General features: G+C 41.2%; 1 protein-coding gene across 9 annotated transcripts in view; it reads right to left on the bottom strand.

The window, feature by feature from the left end:
* Nucleotides 1–14,250, bottom strand: part of RNF144B (ring finger protein 144B) — a 176,169-nt gene that overhangs the window by 36,636 nt on the left and 125,283 nt on the right. For all 9 annotated transcript variants that reach the window (XR_010835152.1, XR_010835151.1, XR_010835150.1 and 6 more), the window contains one exon: nucleotides 3,219–3,323. Coding sequence is in view for 6 of the 9 variants with exons in the window: in XM_067006699.1 (XP_066862800.1) it covers nucleotides 3,219–3,323 (105 nt within the window). In the remaining 3 variants the exon portion in view is untranslated. The remainder of the gene's footprint in view (nucleotides 1–3,218; nucleotides 3,324–14,250) is intronic.

The raw sequence follows: 14,250 nt of genomic DNA on the forward strand, positions 1-14,250 counted from the left end.
AGCACCAGATGACGCAAGAAAGGTTTTCCTTTTCCCCCGGGGCCCAGTAACTGCGCCTCTAGGACACAAGTCCTCCAGTCACTGACTCCCGCCAGCTTCCATGACATTGAAGGGAAGCTGCCTTTTCTGCTGTTTCTTACCTAAACAGTATTTGGGTTGGGCACTGAAAGCTTTGAGGATGAAGCTACTCCTGATAAATAGAAGTGAAGTGGCAGAACCACAACTGAGCCAATTTGGAAGCATTACAGCTTGCAGGAGACACACATGTGAAGCACAGTCAACTTTGTGAGCTAGACCTACATAGGAAAGCATTCAGAGGAAAGAGCTTAAATTCCTGGTGTCCTTTGAAGATGAAAAACTTTCTACTTACATGCATTTTGTAAGACAATGAACGGTGAAGAACCATATATTGTACTATAAATAGCTGCAGCACAAAGGGAACCTCAGCCTTAACCAGAATTATTCTTAACAAGCAAAGCATATTTATGTGTGACCTATAAAAATAAATACTTTTTTAAATGATGGAAGAAGCAGTCACAGAGACAGAATCCAGTCAGGCACACTGTAGATAAGCCCCATTGTGATATACTCCATAATATCTAGATTAAGAGTTCTGTGATATAATAATAATAACTGTATACGAGAAAAGCTTGATGTCAAATCAGAAAGGGAGATGGTACAGCCCAAGCTCATGTATGTAAGGTATCTGCTCTGCAAGGAATAGTCCCATATAAACTATCGAAGCCACCAATAGCTCCATTATAACCTGCTCATTTCTCAGTTCAAAAATGAGACAATCACCACCACCACCACATTTTTTTTACTCTGAAAAAAAAAATAGTGGCAAGTTAATTAAGAACATTTGATTACTGTAATTCACGCCCATCTTCAGTCAGGCTCTTAGCCAGGCCTATGAGTACAGAAATGGTCCTTTAATGTCCTGGAGTGTCTCTTACTTACCTAATGGGAAACAGACTTTGGAGAATGTAAGAAGTACCATTGTTTAGTTTGGAGTATGTTTTCGTTCTGTTTTTCAAATATCCTTTTGTCATTTTTAAGAGCCATTATGGATTTAGTTGCTTTTAATGCGGCCTAAAAGTAAAATTGTTTTTGGAGTAAAGCTGGGTAAATGGAATCAACACTAGGGAAGTGTGAATGAGCACGTGAACAGAGAGAAAAGTAAGGATTAAGAAGGAGAAGAGAACTACGGGGGAAGATGACCAGGGAATGTCTATACTAAGAAAACCAGAAAAGTTAGACTCTGTTCTAGAGATCTCTCACACAAACCATGGCCTGTCTTCATTCATCTGTACAACATTAGCCCTAACACTTGATATCCAAAGTGTCAATGGCTAATGGTTACCATTCATTCAAAGTCTAGAACGCCACTACGTAATGAGCTTTCTGCAAAGATGGAAATGTTCTGCTCTGTGCTGTCTAACCTGGTAGCCACTAGACACATGTAGCTACTGAGTACCTAAAATGTGATCAGTGCAAACAAAGGAATGAATCTCTAATTTTAATTTTAGTTAGATGTAAATAGATACCTGTAGGCTTATCTAGAAGAGAGACTGGGATTAATTTCAAAGGCTTGTTTAGAAACATCACTTCATTTATGTTTAATAGATTTTGCATACATGAATTAAATAAATAAGATTCCATGGCAGACACGGCTCTTGCTGCCTGTTCCATCTCACACTTTTTGCTCTTATAATTATCTGGCTCTTTATCAGTATAATGTCTCCCTGCTAGATCAGAAGCTCCAGGAGGACATCACTGGGACTGTCTTATTCACCTCTCTGTCCCGGCCCGGAACAGGGCCTGGCACATTGTACACTCAGTAAAAAAAAAAGGAAGCATATTCCCTGGAAGGCTTATGTATAGAAAGATGCTTCTGCAAATCTGAGTCTCATTTTAAAAGTCACTTCCAAGTTGCATAGATCAATAGTATTCTTGGTAGATAACCTAATTTTTCACCATTTTAATTTCCTCTACCCATTACTCACACAAAAGTAAACATTTCTCACCACAGGATGTACATATTCAATATTGCCTTTTTATTTAAAAAATTCAATTTATTTCATGATTTTCCTAAAATGAACAACTTCTAAACCATTATGTATTCCTTTTATTCTTTTCCCCAAAACACTTCAAGCTCAATTGTACCACTTACCCGATATTTCATAAGCTAAACACAGGGCGTCCAGATGCAGATTGGTTAAAAATGGTCTATAACATCTTTTTGACTGCTTTGCTTACAAAGCAAAGGATATATATGTAAAGCATATATATTTGTATACAAAGCATATGTGTGTGTATGTATCGTGTTTACATACACATATTCATACACACACACATATCCACATACATACATATCCACACACCTATATATCTACACACATATATGCACTGTATTGGGCTTTCAATTATCAAGTCCTTTATCATGCATTCTATTTATCTACCTAGTTCTACTCTTAAAGCCATGTAATTTGTCAGAAAGAACTGGATTGGAATTCTAGCTCTTCTGCTTTTCAGATATGCACTCTTGGGCAAATTACTTAGACACTCTGGGCTTCAGTTTTATAAGTCTGTTGAAAGGATTTCATGGTATACTGGCTAAGAAAGCAACTACATGAACACAGACAAGATTTAAAGTGAGCAGGGCCTGAAGGTTAAAAGCAGATTTAAGGGCAAGTTACTAGTCAGGGATTGAAGAAACAAAGGGAAGAGATACATCACAGTCTTAATACAGTGGGAGAAGAACGCACTCAAAAAAGACAGTTCTATGCCTGATAAATATTGAACGAAAGGCCTTTCTCTGCTCTTTGGAAATGGTTCAACTCAGGCTACCTATGCAGAATCACAGTAATTTATATTATCTATAACCGTGGCTAATCTGTCACCTGTTTATCTGACTATTCAGATAAGGCCACTGACTATTCAGCCTCCAAACCTCACATTGGTAAATTTCTAGCACCTTTAGCCTATTCTAGAGCTTCTTTAACACTCAGAGGGCATTTAGAAATAGAACCAAAGTAAGTAACAGCTTTAACAGTTTCTATAAAGAATCTGAGGTATGTAGCAATAAAGTACTCCTTTAAAAAGTTAACCTCTGTATTTTGTTTCTAGACTCCCTGGCAGAGAAGTACATAAAGAGGCAAGATCCTAGGAAATCATGTCAACAGGAAGGAGGGAAAAATCAGTGCAGTCATCCATACCTCAGCTTCCTGTAGGGTCCCGTGGTTGAGGCACACCATGTCAGGGCAAGTGATGGGAGACCCACATCCTTCTCGGATTGCCAGCTGCATGTACTGTTTCAGACACTAGGAGTTAAGAAGAAAAAAGACAGATAATTACCCACCACATTACAGAAGCACCAAGGTTATATAACCGCCACTGCCTCTTCTTCCTTAATTGGCAGACCTGGGGCTCTTGTACTCAGGAAACATACGTTATCATGAGTGTGAATACTAAGAGCCATCACTCTGGAAAGAATGCAGAGATGGGTAATTAATTATGTATGACTTCATCCTAAGAATACTGAGTTTATCCAAGGCAACAAGTCAATGCCTGTATGCTCACACATTTTATCCACCATAGATTGGGAAAAGGAGAAACGTTCTTTCGCACTAATGGCAAAAACCTTCTTTGTACTTTTTTTTTTTCTTTTTTAAACTTACATGACTTCCCGGTTCCATTTTTACCCAGTGGTCCTCTCTCTCAAAATCTGCCGGAAAGTAGAACTCTGTGACCCTTGTGTTGAGCTTGCCAAACAGAATCAAAATAAGATTAAGGCACTGGCTCACCTATGAATACTCTCCATAGCAAATGCACCTGGAAGAAGAAGTGTCAAAGACAATTGGGAGAATGAGACCTTCCCAGAACTATAGGCCTTGGTAGATGCTATGATGAGGAAGTTTGAGGAGAACCCGGGGAGAGAAAAAATTGGATAGGAAATAAGAAATCCAGAGAAGAAGTAGAACACCGTAGACAAACTTGGTCTACTCATTGCCTGTTGCATGTGGATATTGGGCACTGGGTGGAGAAGTGAGTCAGATAGAAAAGGAACTGAGAGCATTATGAAGACCTCTGACCCCTCCCTTCCAACCCATCCCCACAGGCCCCAGGGAATTAAAAGGCATAGTTCCGGGAGATCAAACTCTTAAGAAATTCAAAAGCTGGTTCCTCAATTTCTACGAATTTGCTTATAATTGGTGAGCTCTTTTCTATATGCATGATGAAAAACAGTCACGCTCAAATGTTTGAGGAGGACACCCCCCAAAATACGTAGCATCAATAAATTAATGACTCTTACAAAGTAATGATTAGTCATAATTTGGTTCCAATTTTTACAACTCTATACATTTATGTATCAACCTGCTACATTAAAAATACTGCTGTCGTACCTTTTATAAAAGCTTAACTAGTAAATAAATCCTAATGACATAATTGTGCAACCTTTTCCTTTCATTGACCATCTTTATGCATTTTCCTTGTCTGAAAATAAAACTATCACAATTGTATTATTTCAGAAAAACAATCGTGTATTTATCTGATTGAAGTTACTGTTACAATGTACGAATGAATTAATGACTAAGGCCAACCATTTAAACCATATTTTTAACTCTGTAAGTACTTAAAAATTCCCTTTTCCAAGGAGTCGGTTTTTTATCACAGAAAAATACTAGAAAATAACCTAAATATCCAAAATAGAAAAATGCATCAATAAATTATGCTAAATTCATGCAATAGAATGCTGAAGAATCAAGAAAAATATTTTCAAATGATGTTTAAAGACATGGGAAAATGCTTAAGATTTAGTATGAATTGGGAAATAAAAGATGATTTAGTATGAACTGGAGAATACACAATATCTGAGGACAGAGTCCTCTTAAGTCACTCTTCCCCTACAATTGACCACGTATAGATATAATATTTTAACTCTCACTTTTTTGCTCAAGAGAAGAGTGAACAATCACTTGCTCTAGGAGTTACTATGCCAGACAAGGTCTCCAGTACAAGGAAGAATGATAAGAAAGCAGTAGCAAGGAAATGTGGGGAAGAACTTCAATGTACAGGCAAAACTCGAGAGGAACTGCAGAAGTGGCTCAAGAAAAACAGTGTCACACTAAGGGACAAATAAATGAGTAAATGATGTGAAGCCTTGTCCGCTCAGCTCTGCTCCTGAGGACCTCTCGGCCTTCCAACTGCCACACAGATTACAGCGTTCCTGCCGTGATCTCTCCCGGCTGCCACTTGAAACTGATGTAGAAAGAGTGAAAATGTATGGTCTCTAGGCTCAAAAGGAAGATATATCTGAGAAAAACAAAGTGAACAGTATAATAAGCATCAAATCCCAATATCTGGGCTCTAGCCTCAGTGCCACTCTATCAGGTGACAATGGGAACATTACCTAAACCATGACCTGACTTGCCTCCCTTAATTTTTGAAATAGGGACAATAATACCTGTTATGGCTACTTCACGGGGTTTAAAACACTCATACGCACAAACACAAAGCTAAAATTTTGTACATGGAAGCCCTTCGGAAGTGTGCAAAATGCAGAATATTTAGTCATATTTCTACTGCATTTCACCTGGTCTCAGACTTCCACAAACTTTGTGGAGAAATGTTAATCCTTTAGCCTTCTACGATTATTCTTTCTCCACTCCCTTCAGGAAACCCGTTAAACCACTTGGGGTAGAGAAGCTCCATAAGCAGAGCAGATATTTATGAGAACATCACACACACCTCTATTCAAGCCTCTCTGTAGAACTATTTATTTGCATCTATAGAAAAGGCTTAGAGTTAAATAGGAACTAAAGAAACTATGTGAGTCTTTATAGGCAAAAAAATTCATCTCAACTTATACTGCAAATTTGTAAAGCTGAAATCTAAGTTTTCCCAAGAGTTTATAATGTATGTTCTGTTTGCTAATGTATGCTCTTAGATACACTGCAACCAGGATACATAAACCCAGTGAACTTTGAAGCTTCCCACAAAGAGTCTCCGCACCACAATATTATCTAACTTGTGCTTTTAGGACAGAAGTTAGAGGTGTATACACTGACTACAGGGTCTAAGAATATGACCTTTTTTTTTTTTTTGCGGTTCGCGGGCCTCTCACTGTTATGGCCTTTCCCGTTGCGGAGCACAGGCTCCGGACGCGCAGGCTCAGCGGCCATGGCTCACGGGCCCAGCCGCTCCGCGGCACGTGGGATCCTCCCGGACCGGGGCACGAACCCGTGTCCCCTGCATCGGCAGGCGGACTCTCAACCACTGCGCCACCAGGGAAGCCCTTTTTTTAAATTCTGAGAAACACTGGTTCAAAATAGAGATCTGTAAGTGCATGTTGCTAAGTGATGCTACAGCACAGGCACTTGACACTCCCTCACTACAGGCATGCATTTCTATTCAAAGGCAAAGAGAGAAAACAACCAGCCCAAGTTACTGCCTCTTACTGAATTTTTAAGTAACTTAGGTTCATTATATGTCTTCTATTAGCTTCCACAAAAATTTAATCTCAAACCCTCCCTCTGTTCTTTAGTACCTCTGGCTAAAGCACAAAAGAACCATAAACATTCACACGAACCCCTGTGCACGTTACACAAACTAAACCTACGTACAATGGTTAACAATTCTGGAAGAAATGGCATCTAGCTTGTAAATAAAGAGAGAAACACAGAAAGAGAAAAAATAAAACTATCATCATGTAGTCACATTAATAAAAAATCACATTCCATTAAACAACAGCATTAAACAAATGTCTAACTATGCAATTTTCATAACAGCTAACAAATTCTAAGGGAAATGTTTCAAAAATTGAACTTTTCAAAAATCTTTTATTTTTCACATCTTTATTGGAGTATAAATGCTTTACAATGTTGTGTTAATTTCTGCTGTACAACAAAGGGAATCAGCTATATGTATACATATATCCCCATAACCCCTCCCCCTTGCATCTCCCTCCCTCCCACCCTCCCTATCCCACCCCTCTAGGTGGTCACAAAGTACCGAGCTGATCTCCCTGTGCTATGCGGCTGCTTCTCACTAGCCATCCATTTGGTAGCATATATATATATGTCAATGCTAGTCTCTCACTTCATCCCAGCTTCCCCTTCCTGCGTCTTTATTCCTGCTCCGATGACCCAAAAAATAATGAAACAATTTTTTCTTTTAAATCACCAATATTCCATTTAGTTTGATAGAACATAGAAACATCTTTAGGTCATTAAGGGTCATGTATAATAATGATTGTTCCTCAAAATCATTCCACAGCCCTCAAGGATTCAGATGGGATCCAACCAAGGATTTAACCGTCAAACACCTGGTGAACCAGATGACATGTCTCTTCCAACCCTGAGAGCCTATGAATTAGGCTCAGTGGAGTCTTCCCAGAAAGGGGTTTCTTCTAGGCCCCTTTCAGGGATGTTATTTTCCAGTTGACCAAAGGGCATTCTTCATTAGGTAGTCTCATCTATTAGGTGGACAAGGCAAAAAGGGCTACAACATTCAGACAAAGCTCCTATGTATCCACCACAAGAATTATACACACACACACACACACACACACACATACATCAATATATTCACTACACAACTGCTCATTCTCTGTTACTAGATTATAGCTTTCTTAAAGGTTTTTTCTAAGAAAAAAAAAGCATTATAATGAATAGTTGATGGAACTGGATTCTAATGATCAAGACTGAAGTACAAGCTCTAAAAGTCTCCTCTGCATCTTGGGCAAGTCATTAACCTCTCTCGCTTCAGCACTCACAGTTATAAGATGGGACAATACCACCTGCCTAGCCTACTCTCAGGGAAATGGAGAGTCCTCCATGAGGATAAATACATGAAAATACTCTGAAAAGTGCAAGAGGAATGCAAATGTAAAGAAGAAGAGGAGGGAATAGAAGTCTCTGAACTTCAGGCAGGCATGCAGAGATGAAAGCCCCCAAAGAGATGTGACCCCAAGAGGGTGGGGAGGGGAGGTAAGAGGACAAGAGGCATTGTTGGGAGAAGAGAGGTAACGAGTGCCATTAACTGAAAGTTTAAATTGAGCCCCAGGATCGTGGACACTTCTAGATGCTGGTGCTGGGGTTCTGAGGTCAAATAAAAATTGGCAGCCCACGTGGCTTGAAGCTGGGTTGGTGACCTAGGGTTTCTCATCCCTAGCTCAGCCATGGGTGGGAAAGAAGGTGATGAGGGGGAAGTACTTGAGGCCAAAATCTAGACAGGCCTTGAGTAAGTGTCTGTTTTGCTTTTTATCATTCCTAGTACAATGCTGTACACTAAAATGGATATTTAATAAAATGCAGACTAACACTGCTCGGCCTTGGTAAACAATTACATCACAATGTCTCAAGTGTGTTTTAAATAACATCTCTTATTGAAGCCAATATTCTGTTTACTCCAGTTCAGACTATGATGTGTGTACATGATCCAAGAATAATGCCTTCTTTGTTGGATGCCGCTGAGCTAAATTATTAGTACAACTCAAGATGGTATGCCTTCCAATTCAAAAAGCCTTTTAACACACCCAAAGTATCCTGGCTTGGAAACACATAATGGGTTCAAAAAAATTCAAATAAATCAACGACCCATAGCTAAGCAGTAAGTTGTTTCCTGGTACAGCATGATCCTAAAACTTTTTTCTTACAAAACCCCTTTCAGAAACCTTGACTTTTCACAAATACGGTATTCCTAGTGGTGGGGGTCACCTTCATAGCCCTTTGCCAACTACACAGGACATCAGAGGACTGATAGGAAAACCTGGTACCAGATGACTATAAAGAAGCCTCAAATCAAACAATAAACCATACTGATGTTAAAAAGAGACCTTAGTTTTCCATTTCTCATCCTTAAGCTTCTCCTATTCGAGAACGCCTCCCTTGCCTTGGACCCCAGTCTGATGCAACGCCCAGACTGTCTGCTCTCACAGCACCTCGATGACCAGCTAGCACAGTACTTTTCAAACTGGGTGCAAAGGTGCATTCTTGGGAGCTCCCAAGTCCTCCATGGCTAGGTTTTTTCCCCCCATTTTATGTTTATTTAATGGTATTAATAAAAGCAGAGAAGACCCATTTCCACTCAATGTCAACGCTCACACTTGCGCTGGTGGGGCAGTCCTGTTTTGCCAAGCTGGAATGCTTTGTCACAGGCTGATGAAAAAACAATGGAAGTATCTGGGCCAAGTGAAAGCTGTACAAATCAAGATTTTTAGTGATTCCAACACAGAAAAGTGGCAAGATCACTGAATTACCACACCAAACTCAGAGCCTAACTGTTAAAAGTCGTTTAGTGGGAACTAAACATTGCCCATCACATTAATGTTAACTTAAATTGTATTGGTCTATAATTTTAGTTAATAGTCAGCTTATGCATTTATTCTGATGTTCTTGTTGTTTGAGATAGTAGTTTAATGTGCTTATCCCTTGTATTATGTTTTATCAGTTTAAGTGAGTTTAAAATTATTTTTATTTTAGCCTATCTCAGTATTGGGATTCAAATTATTGTCCCCTTCAAAAGGAATCCTTACAAATCCATGAAAAGGAGGAGAACAGTGTGATTCTCAACGGCAGTGGGGCTGGTAGTATGGCATTTTCCCTTGAGGATGTATTAGAATATCAAGCCCTCCAAAGAGAATTTTATAAACTATACAACCGCCTCCTCTCCTCCAATTCTCCAGAAGACTCGGATTTTCCTCCCTTCTTGCCAATATTCCCATCAACACCTTAGGTAACGCTAGATGTTAACAATTGAAGCATGTTGTACATGGAAATCATGCAGCGATTATCATCCTACATTGCAGGAGACTGTGAACTTGCATATCTCTCCAGTAGCCCAGGGACCCTTCAAGGTCTGGATCCTGTCTTACTCCTCTTCATATCCTCTGGAAACACCCATCACAGGAGCTGGTACATGGTAGACACTCAGACATCTGTGGGAGCTGGAAGCATGAATCTACCACCTACCAGCTGCGGCAAAAACTTCTTCTGCCCCAGGCACTGAAACATAAAGCCACCCCACCTGCAGCACTCCTCTCATCTCTTCTCCTTTGACACATAGGAGCCGATACCACCTTCCAGGTCCAACACCACTGTCTTCTAGTTCCCGTTCCCTGCTGACTTTCAGGAAATTTACCCTATTGATCATCTAGTTTCTTTCCTATGTCTTGAATATTTCCCCATATATTGGGTTCTTCTCCAGCAGTTAAACATGCCTAAAAATATCCTACTTAAAGAAAAACAATAATAAAGCAGCAAAGAAAAATAGCCCTCCCTTACTCCTCTTGCTGGCTGTAACAATGCCTTTCTTCATTCCTCTCTGCAGTCAAGTGTGTGAAAGAGCTGTCTGCCCTCACCTCCTTCACCAGCCCCATTCCCATTCCTCCCCTACAGTTTCAGTGAAGTGGGTGCTAAAGTCAGAAGCCACCTCCATGTCACTACATCCATACACATTTTTTTTTTTTTTTTTTTTTTTTTTTTGCGGTATGCGGGCCTCTCACTGTTGTGGCCTCTCCCGTTGCGGAGCACAGGCTCCGGACGCGCAGGCCTAGCGGCCATGGCTCACGGGCCCAGCCGCTCTGCGGCATGTGGGATCTTCCCGGACCAGGGCACGAACCTGTGTCTCCTGCATCGGCAGGCGGAGTCTCAACCACTGCGCCACCAGGGAAGCCCCATACACATTTTCTTTCTTCCTGATCTCTCGGTGGTCTAAGACCCAATGAACCACCCCTACTTTCTTGGAACTTTCTCCTCCCTTGCCTTCAGAATTCCACACTTCTCTGAGTTTCATTCTTCCTCTCTGGCCATTCCTCCTCAATCTCTTTTACTTCCTCTATGCAAAATTTTTATTTATTTTATTTATTTATTTTGGTATGCGGGCCTCTCACTGTCGTGGCCTCTCCCGTTGCGGAGCACAGGCTCCAGACACACAGGCTCAAAGGCCATGGCTCACGGGCCTGGCTGCTCCGCGGCACGTGGGATCCTCCCGGACCGGGGCACGAACCCGTGTCCCCTGCATCGGCAGGCGGACTCTCAACCACTGTGCCACCAGGGAAGTCCTCTCTACTCTATTTTTGAATGCTGGAATTTCAGGATGGGATCAAACCTCTTTTCTTTTCACACTTTCTTTTTGGTCGCCTCATTAACTAGATATAACTAGTTATTTATTTGGTCCACTGCCTATGTGTTCTCAGGTCCATTCCCCACTTCCTGCTCTGCTCCATAACGCAGAGAATGTATTTCCCGGGTTCCAGGGAGACGTGGCCAATGGGAGGCATTACTGAAAAACTAGAGGGTGGAAGGAGGGAAGGAGCCTGGGCATTTCCACCTCCACCCCTTTGCTTTCTGTACTGACCTCTGACAGTGGCTGCATCTCCTGCTCCTCCTGGACAGGACCCTTCCCCATGGCTCTAGCTCCCACAATGCCTCTAGCTCTCACCAGATGCCCTAACTCCTATTCTAGTAATACCTTTTCTTCCTCTTGTCCCCTAGCTTCCAGGGGAGTGCTGCTTCCTGTTGTTGCTAATATCTAGGTACGTCACTGCCCTATTTGGCTTCTCAGTTCTCTATCACCTTTATAACCAATCACCTGAATGAAACTTCCTGTTTTGAAAGACCAGGAGTGATTTCCATTCTCCTGGCCGAATCTCAACCAATAAATCAATGAATCCCAAATTTACCCTTCCATGCCAGGTCTCTCTCCACATGTGCTGCAAAGCTGCACATCAAACTGGGTACTTAGCATGATGGGCCCTGAATGGCTCACAGGGACCTCACACTCAAATGCAAAGCTGAATTCATGATCCCCTCCCCCAGATCCAACCCTTGTCCTGTGTCTTCTATCTCTAGGAATGGCATTTCCATCCACGCTGTTGTACAACCCAGAAACCTAGGAGTCACCTATGATATGACATCTCTTTCTCTCTTCCCTCTATATCCAATACATGCCTACTACACATCTTCACCTGGTTGTCTAATCACAGCCTCAAACTTGACTTAGCAGAGCTTTGGAATCCACTTGCCCCATCATATCAACACACAGCCTTCCCCACAACTCCAGGTTTCCCATCTCAGGAACTGAAACGAATTACCTACTTGCGGAGCCAAAACAAAAACCATCCCTGATTCCTCTCGTCCTCAAACTCCACAACCAAAACAGGTCCCAAGTCTAACCACTTCCTACCACACCCACTGCAATTCAAGTCACCATCACTCTTTCAAAGACCCCTGCAAGAGCTTTCTCGGGGGTCTCTTGGCTTCTACTCTATAGGGCAGCCAGAGTGCTCTTTATACATCTTTAAAATAAAAGTCATATATTATTTTTCTGCCCCAAACCCTCCAATGAACATGCACCTCACTTAGATTGCCTCTCAAACTCTCTACCATGCCTCACAAGGTCCTACAAGTTCCAACTCCAAGCTACTGCCCTGACCTCATTCCTACCGCATTCCTCCCTTATTCTGGGAAGCCTTCTATTTCTCCAACATGCCCAACTTGTTCCTGTCCTAAGGCCTTTCTTGGTATTTGCATTTCCTCTCCCTGGGATGCTCTTCCCCCAGATGGCTCACTCTCACTTCAGGGCTCTGCAGAGGACAGAGCCCCGAAGAAAAGGATATAAGACAAGTATGTTTTTATAGACAAGAAACACGAGAAACTACAAGATCCCCATTTGGGAAGGGCAGCTGTGATATTGTGATTTATATTAAGAAAAACATACTCGGTCTTCATCCTTTTTCTAGCACAGAGCTTCTAAAACCCTTGAAATTTCCTAAGTCGTAAGAGAGAGAATTGTGTCTTTTGTTATGTTAATGAAATGACTTTTTAAAACATTTTTTATTGGAGTATAGTTGCTTTACAATATTGTGTTAGTTTATACTGTACAGCAAAGTGAATCAGCTATACGTATACATATATCCCCTCTTTTGTGGATTTCCTTCTCATTTAGGTCACCACAGAGCACTGAGTTCCCTGTGCTATACTGTAGGTTCTCGTTAGTTACCTATTTTATACATAGTGTCAACAGTGTCATATATGTCAATCCCAACCTCTCAATTCATTCCCCCCACCTTCCCCCTTGGTATCCATACGTTTTGTTTGTTTGAAGAGAAATTTATTTTTATTATTTATTTATTTTATTCACTTATTTTTGGCTGCGTTGGGTCTTTGTTGCTGCATGCGGGCTTTCTCTAGTTGCGGCGAGTGGGGGCTACTCTTTGTTGCGGTGCACAGGCTTCTCATTGCGGTGACTTCTCTTGTTGTGGAGCATGGGTTCTAGGCGCACAGGCTTCAGTAGTTGCGGCACGCGTGCTCAGTAGTTGTGGCTCGCGGGCTCTAGAGCGCAGGCTCAGTAGTTGTGGCGCACAGGCTTAGTTGTTCCGCATGTGGGATCTTCCCGGACCAAGGCTCAAACCCGTGTCCCCTGCATTGGCAGGTGGATTCTTAACCACTGCGCCACCAGGGAAGTCCGGTATCCACATATCTGTTCTTTAAGTCTGTGTCTCTATTTCTCCTTTGTAAATAAGATCAACTATACAAATTTTTTCAGATATTAACCGATATGCATTAATATATGATATTTGTTTTTCTCTTTCTGACTTACTTCACTCTTTATGACAATCTCTAGGTCCATCAATGTCTCTACAAATGACCCAATTTCATTCCCTTTTATGGCTGAGTAATATTCCATTGTATATGTGTGCCACATCTTCTTTATCCATTCATCTGTTGATGGACATTTAGCTTACTTCCATGTCCTGGCTATTGTAAATAGTGCTACAATGAACATTGGTGCATATGTCTTTCTGAATTATGGTTTTCTCTGGATATATGCCCAGTAGTGGGATTGCTGGGTCATATGGTAATTCTATTTTTAGTTTTTTAAGGAACCTCCATACTGTTCTCCATAGTGGCTGCATCCATTTACATCCCCACCAACAGTGCAGGAAGGTTCCCATTTCTCCACACCGTCTCCAGCATTTATTGTTTGTAGATTTTTTGATGATGGCCATTCTGACCGGTGTGAGGTGATACCTCATTGTAGTTTTCATTTGCATTTCTCTAATGATTAGTGATGTTGAGCATCTTTTCATGTGTCTCTTGGCCATCTGTATGTCTTCTTGGGAGAAATGTCTATTTAGGTCTTCTGCCCATTTTTTGATTGTTGTTTGTTTTTTTGATATTGAGCTTCATGAGCTGTTTGTATATTTTGGAGATTAATGAAATGACTTTTGGAATGCCCCCAGGT

The sequence above is a fragment of the Kogia breviceps genome, chromosome 10, assembly GCF_026419965.1.
Source record: "Kogia breviceps isolate mKogBre1 chromosome 10, mKogBre1 haplotype 1, whole genome shotgun sequence".
In the NCBI taxonomy this organism is placed as follows: domain Eukaryota; kingdom Metazoa; phylum Chordata; class Mammalia; order Artiodactyla; family Physeteridae; genus Kogia; species Kogia breviceps.